Genomic DNA, 25963 nt, shown 5'->3' with positions numbered 1-25963 from the left:
TGGTGATGATGATGGTGATGGTGGTGGTGGTGGTTGTGGTGGTGGTGGTGGTGGTGATGATGGTGATGGTGGTGATGATGGTGATGGTGGTGGTGGTGGTGGTGGTGGTGGTGGTGATGATGGTGATGGTGGTGATGATGGTGGTGGTGATGATGGGCTGGCTACACAGTTACTGAGTTCATGCTCTTGTACCCCTACAGGTGGAATGTATTGATGAGCATCAGGCCAACGAGGCCCTGGAAGAGGTAATTCTCTGGGTGGTTCCCTCTCTAGAGGACATGATGCAGAACACACAGAGACTGTTCTGTCCTCTCCTGTGGAATGATTGGGTAGAAGCCTCGGTGGGGACATGGAGGGTCAGAACCAGTTCTTACCCTATGCTATGAAGCCAGAAACCCCCAGGTCATGAAGGGAGTCTGTGCCCAAAACATTCATTTCTAAATCCAGGTGCAGACAACTTAGAATATATGTTCTCAGAGAAGATAAAGTTTCAGCGTTGGCCAGGGCCCTAGGCTAATCTACCAAGAACCATCTTTTAAAGTATTGTTCTTTCAATTACAAAAATGTTAGTTACAGTAGAAAATGTGAGAACTACCGAATCGTCTTAACAAAGAAAACATATATTCTTTTACATTCCTTCAATTGGCCAGTTGGAACCAACAAGAACATCCTGATTTATAATAACAGCAATGACAGCCACGTGCACTTGGACTCGCTGGACAAAGGCTCTGAGCAGTTTTTCTTTGTTTCTCTTGAATCTCCCATGGAGCAAATGTGTCCCTCCTAGTTAACGGTTACTTGGTTGCCTTTTTTCTGGAATCCCTGGCTCCTGAGCTTTGCCGGCAAAGAGCTGTCCGATCCACAGTATGACTGCCGCACAGCGAAGGACCCCAGCCACATCCTAGCAAAGTGGAGAGACCGTGGGAGACCCTCCCACAGCCCCCACCCCATCACCGCTGTGCCCATCCCCGTTCCCTTCCCCAGCCCACGAGGTGACCTGCTCTCGAAGCCGGCCTGACGGCACCAGAAGCTGTCCATGTGGCTCCTGGTGGCCGCAGCAGCCACTGCTGCAGCCCAACTGTGTGGGTCCTCCAAGCACCTTCAGCCGGGAGCGGGGCCCTGGGGCCTCGAGTGTGCACCACCCAGGAGGCGAAATGGGCGCACGCACAACAGTGCCCCACTTCCCTTTGGCCACACGACCATCTCCGGCTACCCCTCACTGTACTTTCTTTCCTCCACATCAGGCACTTGGCCTGCACCAGCTCACATTAGCCCTCCTGACTCCCCTATGAGGCAGATACCACTGTTACTGCCATTTTCAGACGAGGCTTGAGGCTCAGAGGGGTTGAGGAGCCTCTCCTCAGTCACACAGCATAGCCAGCCCCACATGCGGGAGAGACGGGACCCACACAAGGCTGCCTGGCTCCAAAGCACATGGCTGCACCCCCTTCCTTGTGCCCACTCCTATTCTTCCTGTGCCTAGCCCTATTCAGAGCCGGAGATTGTGCCTGTGTTGGGCTACGTGACACAGAAGCACTCGCTGAGAAGCAGTGTTCCTGGAACATCTCCACTTCCTCTGCTCTTGTCCCTGCAGCTGATGCCTCTGCGGAAGCTCCAGCACCCCCACATCTCCATATACCAGGAGCTCTTCATCATATGGAACAGTGAGGTGGGTTGGAGTCGACACCTGCAGGCTCAGCTGCCATTCCGTGGCTCCCGGAACAAGCGAGCTGAGCACAGAGCACTCCAATGCCATTATAACCCCCCAAGCTGCAATGGCAGTGACTCTAAATATGGCTACCCCTGACTCAGCACTTACTGGGAGCCCTGCGGGGGCCTCTCTAGGCATCATCTCATATGAGCCCCCAAGAGTTTCAGCATAGGAGGGGTTGGTATACGACTTAAAGAAGAAATAGAAGCTAAGAGAAACAAGTTCGTCCTGGTTACCTACCCAGTCCGTGGCCCAGCTCCTGAGCTCATCCTGCAGCCAAAGGCTCAGTGAGTCTGCCCTCTGAAGGTGGAGCTTTTGACTTCCCTGGAAGGAGCAGGTGTTCTGAAGCCAGTCCCTGCTTTTCCCCCTTATTTGGCGTCAAACTGTCCTGGGCCTCTGGACCTTTGACTTTTGTGGCTCCTGCAGTTTACTGACTAGCTGCATGGTCCTCCTCAGACCCGGGGAGATTTGCGGGGTCAGAAGTACCAGTCTCATTTCCCTGGGGCTCAGAGAGGTCAAGGAGCTCTCCAAGACCACACAGCTAGTAACAGCTGAGTAGGAAAAAACAAAACACACAGCTAAGTGGGATTCAGATCGGGGTCTTGTAAGCCCCCAAGCCCTATACTTCAGCCCATAGGCTACAGGACTTCTTGTGTTTACACAGATCAAGAATCTTGCAAATTATCCCAAAGGGGACTGAGGGGGAAGGGAAGGTTGAACGGGGGGGGGGGGGGGGGGCTGGAGGTGAAGGGAGGTTGCAAGGCTTCTTGGTGAGTGTCAGACCATAATTGGACCTCCACATTAGGGTCCTTATCTGGGGTGGACAGCCAAGGGTTCGCGCAGGAGTGGAGGGGCCCCTCATGCACGTGCCCCCTGCCCAGCTGGGCCGTAAGAACAGCCTGCACCCCATAACACTCTCAAGGAGACAGAAAAGCCAAGAGGACATTTCACTGTGGAAGGAAAAGCAGGGTCCTCGGAGAGCCCAGAGCTAAGGCCGCTGACCCGGTCTGCTGGAATCCCACTCGGGGCAGGCTCCTCCGAGGGAGGAAACGGACCCAAGCTAAGCCCTAGGGAATAAATAGTTACCCTGGGAAGAGGCGGGGTCCCAGACACAGGGGTCTGTGTGTCCAGTAGCCAGAAGGCCCGGGCCGCTTTCAGAAAAGTCCGGGGGCGGGGCGCCTAGGGGGCTCAGTCGTTAAGCGTCTGCCTTCGGCTCAGGTCATGATCCCAGGGTCCTGGGATCGAGCCCCGCATCGGGCTCCCTGCTCAGCAGGAGGCCTGCTTCTCCCTCTCCCACTCCCCCTGCTTGTGTTCCCGCTCTCACTATGTCTCTCTCTGTCAAATAACTAAATAAAATCTTTAAAAAAAAAAAAAAAAGAAAGAAAAAAAAAAGTCCGGGGGCTTTGTGCGGACGGAGGAGCCGGGGCCGGGGCGCAGGGGGAGGGGAGGATAGATGAGGCAGGAGGCGTGAGCAGGAGCTGCCTGCGAGGGGCTCTTACCCCGCCTCTGACCGTGTTCCTCCGGCCACTGCGCCCCTGCGGATGGAGGCCCAGTGGAGGGAGGCCCAGGGGCAGGGAGCCTCACACAGGCTCCCAGGCCTGGGCTTCTGGGGACCAGAACCGTGGCATCTGGCTAAGGCCTTGTGTCCCCATCAGATCTCCTCTCTGTTCCTCTGCCTGGTGATGGAGCACAACAAGGGGAGCTTCCAGAAGGTCATCGAGAAGAAGAGGGAGACCAGGACAATCATTGACTCTGAAGTAAGACAGACGCTGTAGGACACACCGGGCCTGGGGACCACCTGGGCCTTGTGAAGTCACAGGCTCAATCAGGGGGCAAAGGGGCAGAGGGGAGGGCAGGCACTACTGGAGTCTGGCCCGATTTCTTCTTACGTTTATGTGTGGAGGTGTTTGCAGGGTGTAATGTGCACAAGTCTTAAGTGCACAGCTCGGTGCCTTGTACACAGGCAGACACTCACATAACCTTCCGCTGATCGAGATGCAGAATGCTCCTGGAGCTCCAGAAGTCCCGGCCGTGCCCACGGTTGGACTTCTGTCTCCAGAGGTCCTTCTGCCTGCCCTGAAGTCCCCCGTCATGGACTCATGCAGCATGTTGCTGTTTGTGTCTGGTCTCTTACGTCGTGAGTGGATCAGGAAATCGTCCGTGTCATGGCTAGGTGCCGTCCCGTTGTGTGGCCCCATCGGTCTGTGCATAGCCTAGTGCTATGACCCTGTAGGGTGTTTCCAGTTTGGGGCTGTTGCCATGAACGCTCCTGGGTATGCTTACCAGTGGACCTAAACACTCATCTTTTCTGGACGAACCCCTGGGCGTGCAGTTGTTGGATTGTAGAGCAGGTTTAGTAGATATTCCAGCATCCACGATGGTTTGGTTGATTTGGGGTTACTCCCAGCAAAAGGTGTATGCCTTCCAGTTCCTACTTTCTGGCCAACACTTCAGTCTTTTTCATTTTAATTAAAAATTGCGTTTTAATTGGAGTTATTATGAGTAATCACAGGGAGTGCTTTTTAGCCATTTGGATTTTGTGCCTTTTCAAGTTTTTTGTCCGTTTAAACATCGGGATTGTTTGTCTTTTCTTATTGATCTGTAGGTGTTCTTTACACATTGTGGATATGGGCATCCAGAGCGTCTTCTTCCTGTCTGTGGTTTGCCAATGCACTTTCTTAACCATGTCTTTTGATGAACAGAAGTTTTTGGTTTTTTTTTTTAAGATTTCATTTATTTGAGAGAGAGAGAGCACAAGCAGGGGGAGAGGGGCAGAGGGAGAAGGAGAAGCAGGCTCCCCACTGAGCAGGGAGCCTGATGCGGGACTCGATCCCAGGACCCTGGGATCATGACCTGAGCCGAAGGCAGACACTTAGCCGATTGAGCCACCCGGGCGCCCCCAGAAGTTCTTGACTGTAACGAAGTGAGTTTATCAACGCTTCTTTTATCGTTAGCACCTTTGAGCCTCTGTGAAAGTCTGTCCTGCCCCAAGGTCATGAAGTTATTTTCCTGTTGTCTTTTGAGCTGTTCATTTTTGCTTTCATATTACGCCTATGATCCACCCCGAGTAAATTCTGCCTGCTTTTGTTCTGAGCACACCTCTGCTCGGGGGCCTCTGGGCACCGTCCTGCCCCTGAGGGCTTCTGAGGGGCACGCAGCTCCTCTCCCAATGTGGACCTCGGGCGTAGGCTCTGGAGTGGGTTTCAAACTTTCTGTCAGTGGTGGAACCCTTTCAAGCACAGAATGTTCTCAGAAACCCAGCAAGGAAGGCAAAACTACTCTAATCAAGAAGCTTAGGAGGACGGGTGGAAGGTGGAATGGGAAGAAGCCCAGGGTCCTGTTCACTCAGCCCCTCTCTGATACCCCTGAGTAGAATCTAGGGTTCCTAGGAACCCGGTTTGAAAATCACTGCCCTGGAGACTAGCCGGATCTTGTTTCTGCCACACAGTTGTTTCCAGAATGTTCTTTATCAGAGCTCTTTTCCTTCTAATGACATAGAGAGGCAAGCCCCAGAGTAGGGAATAAAGGCTTCGATATCTCTGATACCCACAAGGGGTGGGGCCCAGGCTAGAGTATCTCCGGTGTGGAGACGGCAATGTGGGATCTGGAAACAAGAACGTTGCCCTGGCTGACCTGGCTGTCCTGTCTGGAGAGCCCCGCGCACTTGAGCCTGAAAGGGACCTGAGGCAGAAATCTCTTGCACTGGCTCTGAGCTCTTCTGTAGCTTTGGGCCTGTCTTCAGAAGCAAGGAGAGAGCATTCCATGATCTCGCTGGCTGCTTCGAGGGGGTCACTGACCTGCCTAAGCCAGCTGCCGGGAGAACACCCCCCACCCCACCAATTCTGGCATCTCTCGCTCTTTCCCCAGTGGTTGCAGAACATGCTGGGCCAGGTGTTGGACGCTTTGGAATACCTGCACCAACTGGACATCATCCACAGGTGACCGCGGGTGGCCAGGCTGCTGCAGGAGAAAGGGCACGGAGTCCCCTTGGGCAGAACCAGGGGAGAGAGGTGTGGCCGGGGTCAGCACAGCCAGGATAAGCGTGGGCACCTTTCCAGGGCCCCTCCCGGGCTCACAGAGAATGCTACCCCCTCCACGTCACCTGCAGTGATTCACCCAGCTTCAGGAGTGGACGCTGACCGGGGCAGGCTGGTTCTAAAGTACAGGGCGAGCAGCCAGATAACAGCGCCAGGAAGGAAGTGATTAGGCTGCGCGCCGTGCCCTCTGGTTGGGTGGCGGGGCTAAGCTTCAGCCCCGCGAGTGGCAGGGCTGTGGCACGCACAGTCTGCAGGGGCTGGGAATGGCTGCAGATTGGGTCGGTATCGGATGTTAAAGGACAGAACCATGTGGACCCTATGTACAAAGAAAATGCTCACGATTTAGCGTTGATGTCACTGAACATGACAAAATGGTTGAAAACCAGTCCCCAAAAACAAATGCATAGCTGAGATCTGGAAGGAGGTGGATGGATGTTAGCAGAAAAGCAGCAGAAGGATTGGTGTTTTCCCACTTGTATGTAGTTGGCTTGTGGTTTTGCAATTTAAAATAACTGGGTATATTTTATTTCTGCAGGAAACACTACTTAAAAAGTGGGCTGCAAAGGGGGCATTTGTTGAGAGAAGGGCAGAACTGGGTGGGGCAATGAGGTTCAGGGTGCTCTGGCCTCCACCCCAGGAGGGTTGCGTGGCCCGCAGGTGGTGGGTGGAAAGGCGGGCACGCCCCCGGACAAAAGTCCCACCTCTTGGTTTCAGGAATCTCAAGCCCTCCAACATAGCCCTTGTCAGCAGCACCCACTGCAAATTACAGGACCTGAGCTCCCACGCACTGATGACAGACAAAGCCAAGTGGAACATCCGCGCAGAGGAAGGTGGCTGGGGTCCTCCCGGGCTGCAGGACAGCAGTGGCTGGGGCACAGTGGGGGAGGGGCCACTCACCGGAGTGGGGTTGCTCCTGGAGTCCAGAGGGCAGCGGCCCGAGCTGGAACAAGGCAACATCAAACCTCTCCTTGCTCAGAAGGTCCCTACAGACCTCCGTGGGCTTATGTGGGCTCCAAAGAGACCCCCTTGCCTGGGTTGTAACCAAGCAGAAGTACCACCATGCCGGGGTGGGGGGGCGGTGCATGCGGGCAGGGTCCAAAAGACACCCAGAAAATGTTAACCTTCATGGAAGGAGAATGGGGGCTAGTGGATGCCATACACTGGTGAGAGCTGGAGTACTTTACTGAGTCCTAAAAAATCACCAAGGTGATGGTAGGTGTGGGGAGGAAGGGGAGATGGGTTCTCCTTCCTTTGAAAAGACAGCGGGGCAAAGGGAGCTGGGCTTCCAGCCTATACCAGCTGCCAGGGATGGAGAGAGTAACCACAGTTGAGAATTTTAGAGTCCTGCATGCACAGAGGATAAATGGATGGGTGGACGGACAGGTGGATGGAGGGGCAGATGGATGGATGGGTGAGTAGGTAGATCTGCTGGTGGTGTGGATGGCAGGGGTCCTGGAGGCCACCCCTTTACTCTTTGGCTGGGGAACGAAGGTCCAGAGAGGGAGGGGCTGCCTGAGGTCTATCAGGAACTAACAGACTGATGACCCTGCTCTTTTGGCTCCTTGTGTGGGGTTCCAGTTTAGAGACTAGTGTGGGGCCACTGGCATTTTGCCTGCAGGTTCGTTCTTTCTTTTTTTTTTTTTTTTTAAAGATTTTATTTATTTATTTGAGAGAGAATGAGAGATAGAGAGCACGAGAGGGAAGAGGGTCAGAGGGAGAAGCAGACTCCCCGCTGAGCAGGGAGCCCGATGCGGGACTCAATCCCAGGACTCCAGGATCATGACCTGAGCCGAAGGCAGTCGCCCAACCAACTGAGCCACCCAGGCGCCCTTGCCTCCAGGTTCTGACCTTTAGAGGAGCAAGATGTTTAAAAGAGGGTGGAAGTTTCAGCCTTCTTGGCACATGCCTCTTTCGAACCACATCTGCAGCCATATTGGGCACCAAGATGGGAGTGTGCACCCTGGGCCAGCCTGGTTGGGCACGTGCCCATGTGGCAACCTCACTGACTGAAGACCAGGGCCCTCTTCCTTCCCCTCCATAGATAGCACCTCCCTACCCCCCCTTCCCTCTCTGAGCCGCTTGCTCCCCCAGGGAGCACAGGACTCATGCATCTGACACCTTCTCCTGCCAACAGACCCTTTTCAGAAGTCCTGGATGGCCCCCGAAGCGCTCAACTTCTCCTTCAGCCAGAAGTCGGACATCTGGTCCCTGGGCTGCATCATTCTCGACATGGTCAGCTGCTCCTTCATAAATGTGAGCTGCCTTCTGCCGACCGCTCCCTACCACGCCCTGAACCCCACACCGCACGTCCCCAGAAAGCCAGCCCTGCTGACCTTGGCTCAAAGGGGGCACATTCCCCCCACCTGCGTCCTCCTGCCTTGCTCTGTGCCTCCAAGGCGCTGTGTGGGGCACCCCCGCACTCAATATTTGGCCTTCAGGGCCCCGGCGTGGTGATGATGCTGACTGAGATAATTCAAACTGCCCCATGGCTAACCCTGATGGGGGACTCCCCGGGAGCTCACTGCCTCCTTATGAATGAGAAAAGCGAGTTCAGGTGCACCAGTTCACCCCCGGTGGGATGCAAGCCAGGGAAACTGGACCCTGGCGGGCCTGAATGCACCTCGGGACCCCAGGTGGCTGTGCAGGCTCAGGTCCCTGGTCTTCCCACCTCTGGCCCTCTTGCCGGCTCGCCCTGGGGCACGGTCAGGGTTGGGCCGATGGAGCAGTGCTGTCTGTGTTCCCTCAGAGAGCAGAAGCCATGCATCTGCGAAAGTCCATCCGGAGCATGCCTGACGGCCTGAAGGGCGTCCTGCAGACCATGGAGGAGAAGAAGATCCCCGATGTGGAAACTTTCCGTTCTCTTCTACCTTCGATGCTGCAGATCGACCCCTCGGAGCGAGTAACAATCAGGTGAGCCCAGGGGCTGCAGCTGTATCTTAATCTTTCCATGAATCTTTCGCCGTCTCTCCGCCGTCCTGCATACACAGCCACTCGGCGTTTTGATGCCACCAACGCGCCCACTCCTCCGTGGCCCGCTGGGCTTTCCCAAGCATGGCCCATCCCAAACTGCTAGAGCGGCACGCACACCTCTGAGCCCTGGAGCCGGCAGAGCCGGCTTCTCCCTCAGGTGCGGAGGTCCCCGAGGACCAGGACCATGTTCCAATTGTAGTTTGTCTTAACAAGAGAAGGAAGAAAGGAACATAAAACAGTGAATCCGGCCTGGGTTCTGTGCACCTTTATACGAACACGGTTGTCAAATCTGATTGTTCAATATATTTTACGGAGGGAGGGGCCCAGCCCCGTGCTCCCGCACCCAGGGAGCAAGCCCGGTCCCCTCCTGGAGGTGGGACTGCTGGGGGAGGTGCTGCCCAATGGAATCCCAAACAGGAGGGTGGAGGTTGGGTGTCTGCCTGCCTGTCTGCGGGCAGGAGCCCCACAGAGAGTCCTGCAGGGGAGCCCAGCGGCCGTCTCGGCTCCCTCCAGGGATGTGATCCACATCACCTTCGTGAGCAGCAACTTCCAGTCCTCCAGTGTTGCTCTGACCCTGCACCAGCGGGTGGTCCCTGCCTTCATCACCGACCTGCTGCTGGAAAGTAACGTCGCCAGCATTTTAGGTGATGGTGGGGGCCCAGAGGGGGAGGGAGCTGTTGTCTCAGCTCTGGGGGGGGGGGTCAGTGCCTCCCCCCGCCACCCAGTCCCGTGGACTGCTCCTGACACGTGGCCAGGGTGTTGGAAGGCTTCGGGGCTCTCCCTTCCATCCCACCCCAGGCACTGCGTTGCTCAGGGTACCCCCCGCTCAGATACCCTCCCTCACTCCTGTCACCTGTACCAGAGTTCATCTCAATGCCTGGCCGCTGTTTCCGCTCCCCTCGTGCTACATGGTGCTCATGACAGCTGAGCAGACCCCCACTGTCACAACCCCTGGAGGCCCCTGCTGTTTGCTTCCACACCCTGCCACACAGTGATCGCCATGCCCAGAGTGGTTGCCCCACTCAGCACCTGTTCCTGTGTGGTTTCTACACGCCCAGAATGGTGCTGGGCACGGGAATGGGCACTGCAGGGGTCCTGGACCAGCAGGCGCGTCCCTGCAGGGGCTCTGTCTGCCATGGGACACGGGCAGGCCTCAGCTGAGGGTGCTGCCAGTGACCTGGCCCAGTGCTCACTCACCACCCAGCACTTTGTCTCCACTGCGTGCCCCTGGTGGGGGGCTCCCTGTGGCTCCCAGCACAGGGACTGCACAGCCACCACACCCAAGGCCTTGGGTGGACCATGGGACTAGAGGCCACCTTCAGGTTCGAGGTCGACTCCACTCGCCCATCCCTCTGTGCTCTGGGTGGTCTGCTCACTTCCTCCTCTCCTCCGTGGCTCCCTGCACTGGCTGCTTGTGACAGGGGGCTCCTCCCCCAACTGCCGCCTCTGCCCCCACTTCCGGGGAAGGGACGGTCTCAAGGCCCTAGCTTCTGTCCCCCCTCCACCACATCTCCCGGCAGGGGGCTTTGGAGGCAGGCAGCTAGGTCCGATGGAAGCCCATCACCCACCTGCTCAGTGGTCTTGAGCGAGTCGCCCTCTCTGAGCCTGTTTGCTCATCTAAAAGTAAGGAGAACCACAGGGCCCGTTTGTGGGCCGCTCCGAGGTGCACAGCGCCCAGACACGGGTGGAGGAGGGGTCCTGAGTTGGCCACGGGATAAGGAAGGGGTCTCCAATGTGCCCAGCTGGACGCTGCAGCCCATTGTGGGGCTGGGGTCATCTGTTAGGAGTCAAAGGCAAAGAGCCCTGCAGGGAGGCTCGGAGGAGCAGTGGAAGGAGCCCTGGTCTCGGGGGAGAACTCTGGCTGTCTTGAGCCTCCAGTGAGGCTCCAGGACAGGCTTGGGTTTGACTCTGGACCAACTGCTAGGCCTGCGGAATGGGGGTGAGAATGCCCTATCGCATGGATCTGTGGGCAGTGTGGTGCCTCCAGGTGGGCTCCAGGCGCCCCGGCCCTCAGAAGCCTCCTCCCCATGCGGTCCTGTCTCCTGCAGAGGTCATGCAGAACTTCTCCAGCCAACCTGAAGTCCAGCTCAGAGCCATGAAGAGGCTCCTACGAATGCCTGAAGACCAGCTAGGTAGACCCCCCACGCTCCCACCTTCCCCCGCTCCTCCCGGGCTCAGCCTGTGGCCCGGGCCTCTGGGGTGGGTGGCTGTGGCCCTTCTCTCCGAGCTCTCCTAGAGGGCCTCTCCTACACCTCTGAGGCTTGCTGGGAATTCTTCCCGTGTCGCCCCTTTTGCCCAGCAGAAGGGGGGGATGGGGTGGCTCGGTGAGCAAACAGTGTAGTGACTGGCCCTCACACGGTTCTCACGGGCTCTTAGTAAGGCTCCTGTCTTTTCCCCCATGTCCATCGACGGCTGGCTGGGCAGTTGCCAACTGTCCAGTATGATAAACGGCACGGGACCGAACACCCCAGAGCATGGGCCCCGGTGCGCTGTGGGACAAATTCCTAGGTGCTCGGGGTATAAATATTTCACTCTTTCACAGATACCACCAATTACTTACCCGCCTATCAAGAGTGCGTGACAGCATCTCTCCCCAACACCGTCCACCAAGCAGTATTCATATCTTTTAAAATTTTGCCAAAATAGTGTCTCATAAAATCTCTCCATTCAACTTGCCTCACCAGCCTGAATATTATACTCACTCCCTCATCCATCCGTCAGTCCTCCGTCCACCCCCCATCTGTCCGTTTGTCCACCCATCCGTCAACTGTCCGTCCATCTGTCCTTCCACAGAAGGCCTGTTCCAGCGGCTGGCGCATCTCTGAGTCAGTAGCAGAGACTTCCTACTGGCTCCTTGCCGTTCCCTCTTTCTCGTCCTTCCCCTGGGCCCCTTCTGGAGCGAGGCTGTGGCCGGAAGAGTCCCCAGGAAGGGAGACTTTGTCTTCCTGGAGGGGCTGAGGGAGCCGGCCTCACTGGGAGGCGGGTTAGCTGTGCTGGGCCTCCTGGGGCCTGTGCTCTTGTTCTGGATGTTCTCGCGGCAGGCCTGAGACGGAGGGCTCTCGCTCCCCACTCTAAGGGCGTGGGGAAGGGGCACTGCAGGGACCGGACCCTCCGCCGCTGCCCGCCCAGGGAAAGTCCATGAGACCCACAGACGCCTGCACTCAGGGCAGTTATGGCCACAGACTCCAGAGTCAGACAGGCTGGGTTGAAAGCAAGTGCTTTGGTCTCTCTGACCCTGTTTTCTCACCTGTAAGAGCGATAGGAAGCCTCCACCTCAGAGAGCTGCTAGAGTAAGAAGATGCCCAGGGCAGACACACATTCTTTCCTCGCCTACTCATCTGTCCAGGCGCCCGTGTGTGATGCCCTGTAGACCCCCAGCGGCGTGGGACTCCCTGGTCTGGTCCGTACACCCTTCCTACCCCCTGCTCCTGGGCCGAGGTTCAACCTTGCCACCCGGCCCTGCCAGGTCTGCCGTGGCCAATGGAGCTGGTAGAGATGTTGATCACCATCATGAAGAAACACGAGAGGATCCTTGACATACAGCTCTACGCCTGTTCCCTCCTGCTGCGCAGCCTGGGTCAAGGTGGGTGCCGAGCCACGTGGGTTAAATGTTGACCCTGGCACCTCATCCCGGGCCCGGCAGAGTCTTGGAAACCAGCACTGGCTGCCCGGTGCCACTTACTCACCGGCCACATGGGCTGGGCAGGTGCCCACCCCTTCCGTCCTTTGCCCCATCGTGCAACCAGCACTTACGGGGACCTACTCCAGAACAAGCCTGACCTTGGCTTTCTCCACACAAAGTGGGGGCATTGCCTACCCTCCAGCCAGGGAGGGGGGCCCCCCTGCAGGCTACCTGCCCCATGATCCCCAGTGTGGGACGTAACCCTGGTCATCTTCCCTTGGCCCGAGCAGCGCTGGCGCAGGACCCGGCAGCCGAGGTGCTGAGTGACAGCTCTGTCATCTCTGTCCTGCTGAGCACCCTGTGGAACCACCCCGAGTCAGAGCAGCTCCTGGTCACGGTCTACAGCCTGCTCACCATCATCTCCAGCCAGGGTGGGTCGGCCTGGCCCTCCCTGCTCAGCTGGGGTGTGGGGGCGGCCTGCCCATGACAGCGCACGCTTGCACTGCCTGTGCTGGGGCTGTTCCACATGCTTGGCCTTTTTTTTGTCTCTTGACGGGAAGCTTCCGTTTGACTGTCACTTGTTCCCTCCACAAACGTGCAGACATCAACCAGGTGCCACCATGGGCTTCACGCCTCGTTCATCTCTTCACGGGGCACCTGAGCTCCTGTGGTCCCCAGCCAGCCAGGCAGGGGGTGGCAGCACTGGGGGAGGCTGTGGAGAAGCAAGGGCCGTACACACCGTGCATTGCTCCCACCCACCTCCTCAGGCAGCTGGGCCCGCGAGCCCAAGGATGCTCACCTGGAGTCCTGTGGCCAGGGGCAGGACGCCTGCACTCTGCCCTTCACCCCGCTCGACTGGAGCCCACTTTAGGGAGTGAACAGGGGTGCTACGAATAAGCCCGTTAGGACAACAGGCATAAATCAGAGCCATCAGGCACAGTGGGTGTCAGCTCACCCACCAGGAAAGACATAATCATTGCTCCCACCCCAGAAGGCTCAGGCCTGCTCTGTGTGGACCCAGGAGGCTGGCCCCAGCCCCGTCATGGGATAGGCAATACAGGGACTGGTGACCCAGGGGATGGGTCATGTCCTCTTGTTTCAGGGCCCCACACTGGGTATGACTGGCCCAAAGTAGATGCTCAGAAATGCAGGATGCATGGGCCTGCATGCGTTGGCAAGCACCACGGAGGGAGGTGGTGCTCAGGGTAGGCTTCCTGGAGGAGGGGGTTCTCCGCGGCCCTAATTATGGGGCCTGCCCACAGAATCGGCCTCAGAGAAGCTGCAGAATGCTGGGCTGTTTGAGCATATCCTGGAGCACCTGAGTGCCTTCTCCACAAACAGGGACATCTGCATCAATGGCCTGAGGCTGCTCTGGGCCCTGATGGTGGACGGTGAGGGGGCCCCTCCTCCCACTCTCCTGTTGGGGGGTGGGGGGCTGCTATCCTTGCCGCTCCTTAATCACCTCTGACAGCCTTCAAGGGCCTCCACGGCCTGTACCTTAAACACTTCAAGAGCAGAGCCCACAGAAAGACTCTTCTGAGAGCCTGTAAGCAGAGGAAAAGTAAGGGGGGGGCGGGGAAGGGGGGCTGCACCCAGCGGAGGCAGGACCTCTTGTCCTGACCAGGTAGGTCGTCACAGACTCTGGTGGCTCCCGCCCTGGGAGGAGCCTGCCACACCTGCCACACATTCTGGGATTTCCCGGGCAGTCCCTGGTTTCTGATGGTAGCTTGGCACTGGCCCCCTCCTGTCACTCTAGATTCAGAAAGGGCCCCGAGGCTGTGCTGCTTCCTCTCCTCCAGGCCCCGTCTTAGCCCTCTGGCCGTTTGGGCATTCGTTCTAAGGAAAAGAGGGCTCCAGGCCACAGAGAGCCTGGGAAACCAGAGAGCGCTGTCCACACCCAGAGTACAAAACCCCCCAAGACCAGTTGGGGGCAGAGAGTCCCTACCCTCCAAAAACTCCCCTTTTCCCTGACCTCTCCCCCAACAGGTGGGAGGCGGGGGGTGTGGGGCTATGTATACAGCAGGCACTGCTGCATGCACTCAAGGGCTAGGTGTTGCCTCCATCCCGCGCTGGTTGCAGCTATCACTGTGAACAAGACCCCTTTGGAGAAAGCCGCGGTCCTCATTCCCGAGGTGCTGGCCACCTACCCTGGGGACGTGGAGATGGCTGAAGCCGGCTGTGGGGTCTTCGGGCTGCTGTCCATGCTAGGTGAGCAGCCCGGGCTGGGAAGCGTGCGCCCCACGCGCAAGGCCACGAGGCCTCACCTAGGCCCTCTGCAGGTTGCATAAAGGAGCACCAGTTTGAAGATGTGGTGGCCCTGTTCCTGCGAAGCATCCGGCTGTGCCCGGACAGAGTCCTGCTGGTGAACAACGCCTACCGGGGGCTGGCCAGCCTCGCGAAGGTGTCCGGTGAGCCCGGTTATGGACGGGGCTACCACTAGGAGGTGGGGGCAAAACTCAGCAAGGCAGGTCTGCCAGCCGCCCGCAAACCCAACACAGAAGCAAAAGGATCAAAAAAGGAAAAGAACAGTCTATAGTTCCTTCATCCAGAAGTTGCCACGGAGACTTTTTTTTTTGCTGCATTCTCTTTCCCTGTCCACGAACACGTATTAGGTCTGCACAGGCATCCCCAACAGGTTTAGCTTATCAGAACACCCCAGGGGCCAGGTCCCACCCCCGTAACAGGACCGGTTTGTTGTTGCTCAGTGTGCAGCACCTGGCACTGTGACAGGATGGCACTAGAACCCCTCAGACACACTTGGGGCTTGCAGACTGGACAAGGTTCCCCGCTGGGGTGTGAGCGGGGCTTCAGCTCCTTTGAGATCTGGTTCCCAACTCCGTGTCCCAGGGGTGGGCTGGGCTGGGCTGGGCTGGGGGCCAAGGGCCAAGGCCAGTCTGCTTCTCAGCCTGGAGTTGTCTGGGCCCGAGGAAGGGAGTGTGGCCACCCTCACTCCTGGGAGGGAGGCTCCAAGGACCACTGGCAGGGTCTTCCTTTCCAGTTAGACACCCTGGGCTCCGGGGCTCTCCCCCAGCCTGGGGTCCCACCCACACAGTCTGCATCAGCTGCCCACCTTCAGGGGATGGGAGCGAGGCTGAGGTCCTGAGGGCAAAAGGGGCCTGGCTCAGCAATGGAGGAGGGGATGGCCCAAGCCCAGGGCCCACATCTGGGAGAGAATGGGCTTTGCCACGTGTTGGCTGGGACACTCAAGTCATCCCACCTGAGCGTCAGATCCCCAGGTTCCAGAGGGTCTGATGAGTAACATTTACACTGGTCCCCAGCCCCTCAAGAGTCAGGGTCTAGCCCCTAACTGGGGGTGTATGTGTGCAGTGTTGGGGTCCCCCCTGCGCCCACGCTGTAGGCGCACTCTGCAATGCGCTTTAGCACTCCTGCTGCCCACAGGCTGAGAGCACCCCGAGGACAGGAGCCTTCTGTTGGAAGAGGGAGGTGGGGTGTACATGTCCCACCATGGGGACACACCGACCTCAGATGTCCCCAAGCAGCGGGACACGGCCTCCTCTGCCAGTGGCTGAGGTCCTTGCTATCCTAAGAGCTTTGGACTCTCAACGACCCTGAGAACTTGGTACCGCCGTCACCCCACTGGCTAGAGGACACTGAGGCATAGCAGCTGGAGTGAAGGCACACCCTCACCCCCCAGAGCTGGCGGCCCTGCAGGTGGTAGCGCCAGAGGAGGGCGGCAGCGGCCTCAATCTCCTCCAGGAGATGTACCGGCTCTACAAGGACGACCCTGAGGTGGTAGAGAATGTCTGCATGCTGCTGGCCCACCTGGCCAACTACAGTGAGAGTCCCCCTGCCCTCCCCACCCCTCCAGGACGCCAGTGGTCAGAGGCACCTTGCTCCCAGCTCTAACTGGTGGGGGGGGGGAGGGAAAGAACCGAATCGCCACTTCCTGTCGGTTCAGTGGGAGGGCTCACTAGGCACTAGGCGCCGCGCTGACCGTGAGGGATGCCCGGCTCCCGAGCCTCAGAGGCAGCGCGCGGGTTGGGCTGAGCCCGAGGGGGATGGGCCCAGCCTTGTCCTGCCGGCCTCCTCAGAGGCGCCCCGGTAAGGGCTGTGGGGCATCAGGCTGGCTGTGCCCCGCCCTCAGGACTCTCTGCTTTGCCCACAGAGGAGATCCTGCCTGAGCTGGTGTCCAGTGGCATCGGGCCCCTGGTCCAGGAGATCAAGGAGCGCTTCACCTCCAGCCTGGTGAGTACCCACAGGGGCCCCAAAAACCAGGCCTCCCACCTGCCTCTACGGTCAAGGTTCTGTGTATAACAGACTTGAATCTGCGGGTGTAGTTTCTGATGACCCTTCTCTTTCCAGGAGCTGGTTTCGTACGCAGAGACGGTGTTGCTAAGGCTGGAGGCCACCACGCCACCCAGCTCCGCAGGAGAACAGTCAGCTCTGCCCTGAGGAGGCAGACACCCCAAGGCCTCCCGACCCCTCCCCACCTTCTCTCCTGCCCTTCCTTTCCTCCTATGCCCCCAGGGCTGCCCGGTGAATGGTGTTTTCCTTAGGCTTCGGGGGACTGTCTCCAGGGCGAGGCCCAAGGCCGGCGCCTGGCACGGAAGCGTCCTGGGGGCAGGATGGGCCGGTGGTGCTCTGGGAGCGCGGTTTGGCAGGTGTCCCGCAGGCTGCGGCCCTGGCCTGGTCAATGTGCCAGTTGGACACAGTGGTCCTTTGGGGCCACTCTAGATGAGAGAAACAGAGTGACCTTCAGAAGCTCTACCTCAAGTAAAAACCTGCATTTATGTTAAATATCCTCAGTGGGTTTGGGCCTTCCTTGTGCAGCAGCCAAGTGGCTCAGTGAAGCCTGGGGCTTTATGCACTGAGTGCACCCCACTGCTCCCGACTATTCTCAGAAGACCCTCACACCTGGATCAACCCCGCGCTGTGCTCCAGCCCAACAGCCGGGGGTCAGCACGTCCGTCCTAGACACGCAGGGGCACCCACCTCTGGGGGCGACTGGTGTCACCGAGCTCGGACAACTGGAGCCTCACTGCCACCCCGTGGGCCCTGCCCTTAAACGTGGCGGGTATATACGTGGGGTGGGAGTCGGGGCTGAGAAAGGAACGGCGCCCTCAGAAAATCAGAGCCCCAGGCAGCCACAGCTAACTCTGAGACGGGCCCGGGCCCGCTGAGTCCAGCGGAGTTCTTATGTGACTCCAGGCAAAGGAGAGGGGCCTCCTCCAAGAAAGGTGCTGAAAACCCAGTGGACAACTGGGTACTTCCCATCTCGGGGATGGGGCAAATCCCTGGCAGAGCTGCCGCCGGCGACAGCACAGCGCAGGCGGCCCCGACTCCCCGTCCTGGCAGAGGTCCAAGTGCCCCTCCACGCCCGCCCCACCAGCCACCTCCGGCGGTGGACCAGGTCTCAGATCGCAAAGAGAGAGAGAGACGCAGAGAGACGCAGCAGTTCTCAGCAGTGCGTCCCCACGCCCTGCTACCAGGGCAGTGAACATGTTTTGACAGAGCTGCCACTCTGGGGAGACCCGAGCTGTCCCGTGCTTGGTCAGGACCGCCGAGGGACGGAGACGCTGCTGCGGGCTGGAGCAGGGGCTGTGGGGCGCCTGCCCTGGGCTGTACTCTCCCACTCCTTCTTCACCAGAATGTAGAGTCTCATTGCTGCCTGGGCATCCTGAATCTAAGGGACACAGAACACCACTGTGACCGTCCCAGCAGGTGACCAGCATGGCCACGGGTCACCCAATCCCATGGGGCATACAAAGGAGAAAGCCAAGCAAAGCAGCGTTCTAGGGATTCGATCCTGGCCGGGCTTCGGTGACTCTGGTGCCCCACTTCCGGAAGAAGAAAGGAACCCGAGGAAGGTGGGGGGGGGGATAGACGTGCTGCCTTGTGACACAACACAGACACACGGACACACAGACGGGAGGGCGGGCTCTGAGCGTGAGGCAGGCCGGGGCCACGACGTAGGGGGCTGGGTCCCACAGGCCAGCACTCCTCGGCCCTAGCACCGGAGCCTGTCACAAGGCCCAGGGGGCCAGCCAGCCTGGGCCGCATCGTCCTAAAAGGCCTTCAATCTAGACAGGGGACTTTTTCTCCAAAATGACTGCAATAACGGCAGTTTTTTGTGTTCAAGTGTTTATTCGCTAAGTGTAAACACTCAGGATGTAGCAACTGCTCTGTGAGTCGCTCTGCCATCTTATTTTTATAGGCCAGCAGCCTACTAAAAAGAAGTCATCCAGGCCCCTGACAGGGCGCCTTGGCTGCAAGGTCAGGGACAGCCCGCAGTCCCGAGGACCGTCACCCCAGCCACACTCACCGAACAGTGCTCTGCCTGCTGCACCGTGGTCCCCACGACCCTCCCTGCAAGCAGCTTCAGAGACGGCCTTCCACTCTGCAGGGGGGAGGAGGCAGCACACAGCCGTGGTGGGGAGGAGGCCTCGCAGGCTCTGCCCGGGGCAGGGGGGTCGGGGCAGTCACCCACCGAACCCCAACCCAGTGCCCCTCAACGTGCCTTCACCAGAGGCGCGTGCGGCCCCCAGGGCTGGTGACCCCCACCGTCAGCCCAAACAGGGGGGCCTGGGAAGAAGTCTGCACCTCCACCTTCCAGCCTCAGGCCTCTGTCTGCAGCAGGTCCGAGGGCAGCTTCTTCCCCAGAGCTGGGGGTCTCGTCACAGAGATCGGAGTGTTAAGAACCTGCTCTCGTTCACACTGGCCTCGGAGGGCAGCGCTCGGCAGAACTCTACTTTTCCTGTTAACCTTTCTTTTCATTTTAAAAAGTTAACAGGCAATGCCAAACCATAAACCAAACACCGTTCACCGATACACTGTCAGGAACCAGAACCAACCACTACACAAACAGCCCACCCGCGACGCCCAGAGCCCCACGCCCTGCCAGTACCTTCACCTGACTCTTGAAAGGTTTGTATTTCTGTGTGTCCCGAATCTTCTTTTTTGGGTGATCGAGAAACAGCACCTGGAAGAGGAGGGTGACAGTCACGGTGTCGCCAGTGTGCAGCGGTGGGACCCCCTCTCCCGAGGACTCCTAACACAGAGCACGCGCGAGTGAAAGGGTATTGGTGTGAACCCGGACTTCTGATAGAAAGCGATCACGCTGTCCAAGGATGATGGCCCACAGTTAAGAACCCCGTTAATAAAGACCCCATCCGAAGCCAGGGAAACAGGAGACCAGCAAGCACGGTGTTCCTGTGGTGTGAGCTGGTGTCCCACACGCAGGAAGTCAGGATGCTAGCGGATCGCAGCAGCTCGTCCCACGACCTCCGGAGAGAGCCAGCCACGTGGGGAGGGAACAGGAACCAGCAGTATGGCGGCCGCTGGGGGGTTTATGGCACCGCATGGTGGAGGGCAGAGGACCTGCCGTCAGTTTCAACAGTTCAGAATTTCGAAAGGCAACGCAGACCGACAATCAGGGGTGCCTGAGACATCTGCGAACCCCGGGGTTCCTCGGAACACTATTTGAGAAGCCCCACGCCCAGGAAGGACAGTCTCCCACTCTGCCTGCCCCACACTCTCATCAAACAGGCGGCTCAGTTCTGCCCACAGCAGAGACCCTCAAGAAGCAGAGGCTGGAGGCCACAGCCTCGAGGGCACAAGTGGCCCCTGGAGCTTGCCCACCATGAGGGAGACAAGAGGAGCCCTTGACGGTCTGGTGGCCGTCGGGGGCTGGCTACAGGGGACACTTCCCCACAGACGGTGGCTCTGAGCTCACAGGAGCACTAGGCCCTGGGCAGCTGGGTGGACGCTGCAGAGGAAGCAGCCTGGCTCTGTGTACGTGGAATGTGCTAGAGCCGTGGGAAGGGGGCTGGCACCAAGTTGGGGCTGCACCCAGCTGTGCCGTGTGGACGCAGCGGGCACGTCACGTAGCTCACAGTGCCTCACTTCTAGTGCCTATAAAAGGGGCACGAAGCCTCAGATGCCTTTTGAAGAGCTGAGAAACACCTAGCACTCCTCCCAGCACACGGGGAGGACCCGGGAGCTGGTGCCGTTACCAGGGCCAAAATTCCAACACTGGAGTCCCTTCGTGGTGCAGCACACGCCCCACGGCAGTACCTTCAGGTCGTTATGCAGCGCGTGTCCCACCAGAATCCGACCCTTCAGCATGTCTGCCACCTCCTTCTGGACAACTTCAAATTTTTCTCCTGACAAGCAGAACAAAGAGGTGGGTTTTAGCGCCACGGGCCGCACTGGGGAGCCCCACACGCAGCTCCACCACAGCCAAGAGAAGGGCTTTCAGAAGCGCTCACAGCCGCCCGGCAGGCATTTTAACTGTTGAATCTTGTAAGAACCAGGCTTGGATTTCGTGCTTTCCAACTGCAGACAAAATCAAGAACGGTGCTCCGCCGCAGCTGGCGAGGGGGGGCTCCTCCAGACCCTCGGGCCCAGAGGCAGCACGGCCTGCTCTCCTAGCAGATGCCCCTGGGGGCACCCCCACCCCCTCCTGCCAAGGGAAGGGTCAGGTCACCGTGCTTGCACTCCGTGACTCCACCTGCCCCCCCCCCCCGAGATTAGATCGGGGCAGCCCACCCTAGAGCCTAGAGCTAAGGGGTGGTCAGGCCAGGGCACCACTTGTTGGTCGCGTGTGCAGAGGGGACCTGAGAGGCGCAGAGAAAGGACACCGAGTGGGCCAGGAAGGAGCAGTGTGGCCTTGATCCCAAAAGCTTCCAGGACCTCTCCAGGTCCCTAACCTTGGAGTCGCCCTTGGGGCCTTTCTGGCCTTCCTCCCACAGGGCCAATCCATCAGAAATCCCTACAGACTCTGCCTTCGGGATGCATCTGGGTCACAACCACCCAGGTCCACCAGCACATGCCCCCTCTTCCTGTTTCCACCCTCATGGGTCCAGAGTCTCTTCTCAACACCACAGCCAGAAGGAACCTGCTAGAACCTGAGCCAGGCCTCTCACGGCTCAGATGTTTCCATGGCTTCCTCAAGTCCTCACAAAGACGAGACCCTACAATCTATCCCATGTCCCCTGCTGACCCCACACTGGCACACACTCTCTGGGTGACACAGAGGTGGGGACACAAACGTGCCTGAGAGGCCTCTGAGAACAGTCACCCCAGGTGAGGTAAGAACGTCGGGACTCTTGCTATGCCGAATGCTCCAAACAGAAAGGGGACCAAAGGGAGAAAGAAGAGCTCCTGGCTGGCTCAGTCGGTAAAGCAAACGACTCGATCTTGGGGTCGTGAGTTAAGGCCCATGTTGGGTGTAGGGATTACTTAAAAAAATTTAAAAAATAATAATAATAAAAGAAAAAGGGAGAAGGGACCCAGGCATCGCTTTTCCTCTGTGCTCATCAGCTGGGAGGACCCACCCTGCTTGAGGTTCTCTGGCCGTATCCCGCTGACCGCCGTCCTGTAGTCCGTCACCGGCTGGGTGGGCTTGACGTACTTGTCATAAACACACTTCCCATACTGGTTCACGATGGACACTCGGGCGGCGATGCTCTCTTCCCCCTTGGGGCCCACGCCCACCATCTCACAATCCATGGCTAAGGCTCTGGTCAGGCTAAAGGGAGCCAAAGGTTCCAGTTTAATCAACACGGGGGACCCAGCACTCGGCACCTAAAGCTCTCCGCCCACCACCACCGCCTGTGGGACAAGCTCTCTGCTCAGGATCCTCGCAGGACGGGGCGGCACCTGCCCAATTCAACTAGGGTTCAACTAGGGGAGAGGGACGGAGCTCCCTCCTGAAACCCTCGCCCTCTGGGGCTGAGTGCCACCCGTGGCCCCAGCCCTGCACACCCGCCGAAGGCCTGCTCCTTCACCAGCGTGATGCTGCTGGCGCTCTGCCCCAGCTGCTTTCTTGCTCTTCTGGCTGCCTCGGGGCCCACGGCCGCTTCGATATCTGCAGGGTCCACGTCATCAAACCAGATGTCGTCTCTAAAAGGCAGAGAGAACAGGCCGAGCACCGGTCAGCAGAGGTGCTGGTACAGCGGGGCGGGGGGTGGGGCACGGCCCCAGTGCTCCTGCGGACTGACCACATGCTCTACCGCTCGTTTCCTTACAAGACAGCCTCCTTATCCCAAACTTACAAACGACAGATAAACACAAAGGACATAAGGTGTAAACATACAAGCCAAGTATAACGACTACTAACACGTGCTTCTAAACTGAGAAAGTTGTGGGTTCATCACCAGACATTTAGAAAACACAAACGCGAGAACCATGAAATGGAAACACAGACCCACCCCCCCCACCACACCTCCCACGCTAGGGCGACCTCTAGCGTCTTCAGATCAAAGCCTCAAACTCTGATGTCCACACAAGGGTGTGTATTCCTGCCTGGTGAAGTCTGTCCTTCGGGCTCAGCTGAATGTCATTTCTTTAGAGATCTCTTCCTGACCCCACTGAGTGGACACGCTCCTCTGGCCATGTACTCCACAAGCTTCTCCCTTCTTCAGTTTATCCTGACCACACTCACAGAATTACTGGAATAACTTCAGTCCGGCCATCTCTCCTGCTCGACTATCAGCCTTAAGCGGGAGGGCTCTGTTGTGCCTGCTCCGTACTCAGAGGGTGTCCCTGGCTCAGGGATACACGGCAGGCACTCAAACCCCTCTTTCCTGGAACCTTCAGCAACCCAGGCGACTCGCCGCCAGCTGACTTACAAACATGCCACCTCCAGCTGAGCCACTGAGAAGCAGCCCTGGGCTCCTGGTCCTCCCTGCGCAAGCGACCCCCACGGGGTCTGCTGAGTAATCACCAGGTGCTGAGCTACCACACTGCATCTCACACCCCCCCAACACCACAGATGACCACACTGAGGCACAGGAGATGTCAGGAGCTCGCACCAGAGCACCCGACTCGCCAGACGCAGGAACTGGTCTCCAACCTGGGTCTTTCTGGCTTTGGCATGCATTCATCCCACAAATCGTTACTGGAGGCCTACTGAGGGCCAAGCTCTGCTATAGGCCCTGGAGACACGACAGTTACCAAACAGGCCCTGCCCTCATTAGGCCTCCATCCCGGGGGAAACAAGTAAGCCAAGGAACGGCAGCGGGGTAAGGTGCAGAGGGGGTGCGGGAGGGGCCCCCAGCCCAGGCTTCCTGGAGGAGACAGGCCGCAGTTGCTGGGACTTTGTTCTCAGAGATGAGCCGATGGGGGCCGCCGGCTGCATAGAGAAGCAGAGGGGACCAGGCGGGCCACCAGAGCTTCAGCGAGAGCAGACGCCACCTGTACTTACTCGGTGGGCAGAGCCGGAGTCAAGGCCACGGTCACCTCCTTAGCTTTCCGCTTCTTATGCTTGACGTCTCCTCCTTTTGGAGAAATGTCACCGTTTGTCCTTTTCTTGCCTCCTTTCTCATTGTGCTCTGGTCCTCTGGCCTTGGTGGGGGGGGGCCGGCACCTTCCTGTTCCTTGGAGATACTGAAGGAACAGAGGCCCCGGCGACCTCGAGGTCCGTGGTCTCCGATCCCATCTCACTTCTCTGGGCTGTATCTGGGATCACTTTTCTCTTTTGTTGGATAATCTTGGGCTGCTTTTTGGAATCCGTCTGAGAGACAAGAGGCTTTTCCAGGGCCTGTGTTTTTTGTTTCAGGAGCTAACAGGACCCAAAATAAAATACGCGACACGTTTTAATTTGGAAATCACGCACAAGAGGCTGAAAATACTCGCATGTGTACATATGTGTACGTACACTCAGTCACGTCTACAAATGTCTGCTACTCACATCATCGAAATTCACATTCAAACGGTCTGGGAAAAGCCCTTTTTCGTGCCCATCTGAAGTCACTCGTGGTGAAATGCACTTCTCTGCTTATCTGATTACATTGCACAATTTGATACCTGTTTCCTCATTCCTCTAAAACTTCAAACGGTGTTCTCCATCTTAAGTACCTACTGAACAACTGAACAGAGATTACTTCACTGGGAGCCTCAGGGGACGATAAGCAACCTGTTTCCCTGTTTACAGTTCATTTAGAGTTACCTCTCCTGCAGATTAGGCCAAGGAGCTGCAGCATGGAAACCACATCCTTCACCAGATCTCGTTTTGCTACTGCTGTGCGGATCTCAGGAAGAGAGATGGAGAGTGTCTGTCAACTGGAAGAGGCTCAAGAGCGGCCAGTGGCCATGCTTCTGCTGTCCTACAAGAAGGGCTCTCGGCATTCCTCCAGCCCAACCTTTCCCTGGTGCTCCAGTCCCCAGCACGGCTGTTCTCGGCCACAATGAAGACCCTGATTATGGGGCAGTGAGCCGAGACACGAGGGCCTGCGTTTCTACTTACTTGTTCCCACAACGTTTAAGAACACAAGGATTTGCTTTGTTGTATGAAGTAGAGAAAACACAAGGTTTCCCCCACAATAACCACCCTTCCCACTCACTTAATCTTGCTTTACTTTCTTGGGAGAAAAAGAAAGAGAGAGAGGTAGAGTCACAACTCAATAAATCATACGGAACCCTGGGGTTTCCCGGGGAAACCTCATCAGTCCAGTCCCTCGAGGACAGGTGGCTGGGGCCTCCCATTCTAAGACACCGGCGCTGCTGAGAGGCTCCAGAAAGCTCTCTTCTGCTGTCTTGCTCACCTGGAGGCTCTGGAACAGACTCCAGAAAACCGTGGAAGACTCTGCAGGTCAGTAGTAGCAAAGAACACAAACTGGCGCCCGAAATGTGACTCTGCACCCGCGTCCGCCACGTTTTTACTAGGTGCGTGACGCTGGGCCCAATTCCGTAAGCTCTGTGCCTCCAGCGACGACCACAGCAGCTAACTCTGAGGGACGCGTAGAGAATTATGGCTGAACTACAGGGAACGGCATGGGGCAGAGGGGAACATCCCCCGAAGGACTGGCCCAGATGCCGATAAAGTCAGCAGGGCGCCACCGGGCATTCAGGGCAGGGACTCCGGCGTCGGACCGGCTCTGCTCACCCTGGATCACTTCTCTAACCTTTCCGGGCCCCCTCATTCGTCTGTAAACCAGAGATGCTAACGGGGTCCGCTGCAGGGTGTTGGTTTGGGGGTGAAATAAAAACAGAGATGAGGTGGCAGAGTCCGCACACTTCAAGAGCTGGGCACCTGGGGGCAGCAGCCATCGACTATTACTTGAAAACCCTGGCTATTGCTGGAATCCTCCCAATCAAGATCCTGCTACTTGCTGGCCCGAGGGCTCGCGGTCTACCTCAACAGGCCGATCTGCCTCGAAAGGCTTGCCTGCACAGCTGCCGTCCGGGGCCCCACACGTCTTTCCTCCGTCCTCCGTCCGCGGGGCCCCGCCACTCTTACCGCCTGCAGCGCCCTCCAGTTTTGGGAGAAGTCCTCTGGCGCCTTTGGAGGCCGCACGCCGACGACCCTGGCGCCGCCTCCCGGTGTCCCGCCTGCTTCTCGCCCTTTGCTTTTCCAGACTCTCTTCTTCCTGCTTTTCTTCCGAGGTGGCTTCTTGCCAAGCTCCGGCTCAGCCGGGGGGTCGCCCGGGGCGCGCCCGGGGGTCAGCGCCTTGGCCATCCCGCCGCCGCCGGCCGGGGACCCCGGGGCCCGACACCAGAGCGCGACCAGAGCCCCGCCGCCCGGGCCCGGAGCCGGACCCTGCCCTCGCACCGCACGCCCAGGCCAGCCCCCAACTCCCCCACTCCGGTGACAGCTGCCTCCCGCACCCCGGAAGCGACCCCGCGCGCGCCCCAGCACGTGCACTCCCGTCCCCGGAAGTG

At 58.3% G+C, this 25963-nt stretch overlaps 2 protein-coding genes across 5 annotated transcripts in view; one reads left to right on the top strand and one right to left on the bottom strand.

Annotated features, from left to right (window-relative positions):
* STKLD1 (serine/threonine kinase like domain containing 1) overlaps positions 1-17249 on the top strand; it is a 21344-nt gene extending 4095 nt beyond the window's left edge. The window contains exons 3-19 of one of the 4 annotated variants that reach the window (XM_073889915.1): positions 201-245; positions 1484-1669; positions 3367-3468; positions 5579-5649; positions 6463-6578; positions 7883-8001; positions 8495-8658; positions 9232-9362; positions 10767-10850; positions 12185-12301; positions 12631-12771; positions 13603-13731; positions 14420-14548; positions 14620-14748; positions 15996-16136; positions 16467-16546; positions 16664-17249. In XM_073889915.1, the coding sequence (XP_073746016.1) occupies positions 201-245; positions 1484-1669; positions 3367-3468; positions 5579-5649; positions 6463-6578; positions 7883-8001; positions 8495-8658; positions 9232-9362; positions 10767-10850; positions 12185-12301; positions 12631-12771; positions 13603-13731; positions 14420-14548; positions 14620-14748; positions 15996-16136; positions 16467-16546; positions 16664-16753 (1974 nt within the window). In that variant the 3' untranslated portion in view covers positions 16754-17249. The remainder of the gene's footprint in view (positions 1-200; positions 246-1483; positions 1670-3366; positions 3469-5578; positions 5650-6462; positions 6579-7882; positions 8002-8494; positions 8659-9231; positions 9363-10766; positions 10851-12184; positions 12302-12630; positions 12772-13602; positions 13732-14419; positions 14549-14619; positions 14749-15995; positions 16137-16466; positions 16547-16663) is intronic. The other 3 variants (XM_025859489.2, XM_073889916.1, XM_073889917.1) reach the window with 3 other exon arrangements.
* A 203-nt stretch (positions 17250-17452) lies between these two features.
* REXO4 (REX4 homolog, 3'-5' exonuclease) lies at positions 17453-25962 on the bottom strand. The gene is given in 9 exon segments (XM_025859492.2): positions 17453-17984; positions 18624-18698; positions 19206-19280; positions 20375-20463; positions 21637-21830; positions 22067-22204; positions 23508-23659; positions 23661-23864; positions 25542-25962. Coding segments are annotated over 9 exon segments (1278 nt in total). The 5' UTR covers positions 25761-25962; the 3' UTR covers positions 17453-17852.
* Position 25963: the final 1 nt, after the last annotated feature.

This window comes from Callorhinus ursinus, unplaced genomic scaffold (genome assembly GCF_003265705.2).
Source record: "Callorhinus ursinus isolate GAN/ISIS: 27379988/994484 unplaced genomic scaffold, GSC_fseal_2.0 scaffold122, whole genome shotgun sequence".
Classification (NCBI taxonomy): Eukaryota; Metazoa; Chordata; class Mammalia; order Carnivora; family Otariidae; genus Callorhinus; species Callorhinus ursinus.
The sequence above is the reverse complement of the archived record's forward strand: the minus strand, read 5'-3'. Positions and strand labels throughout refer to the sequence as shown.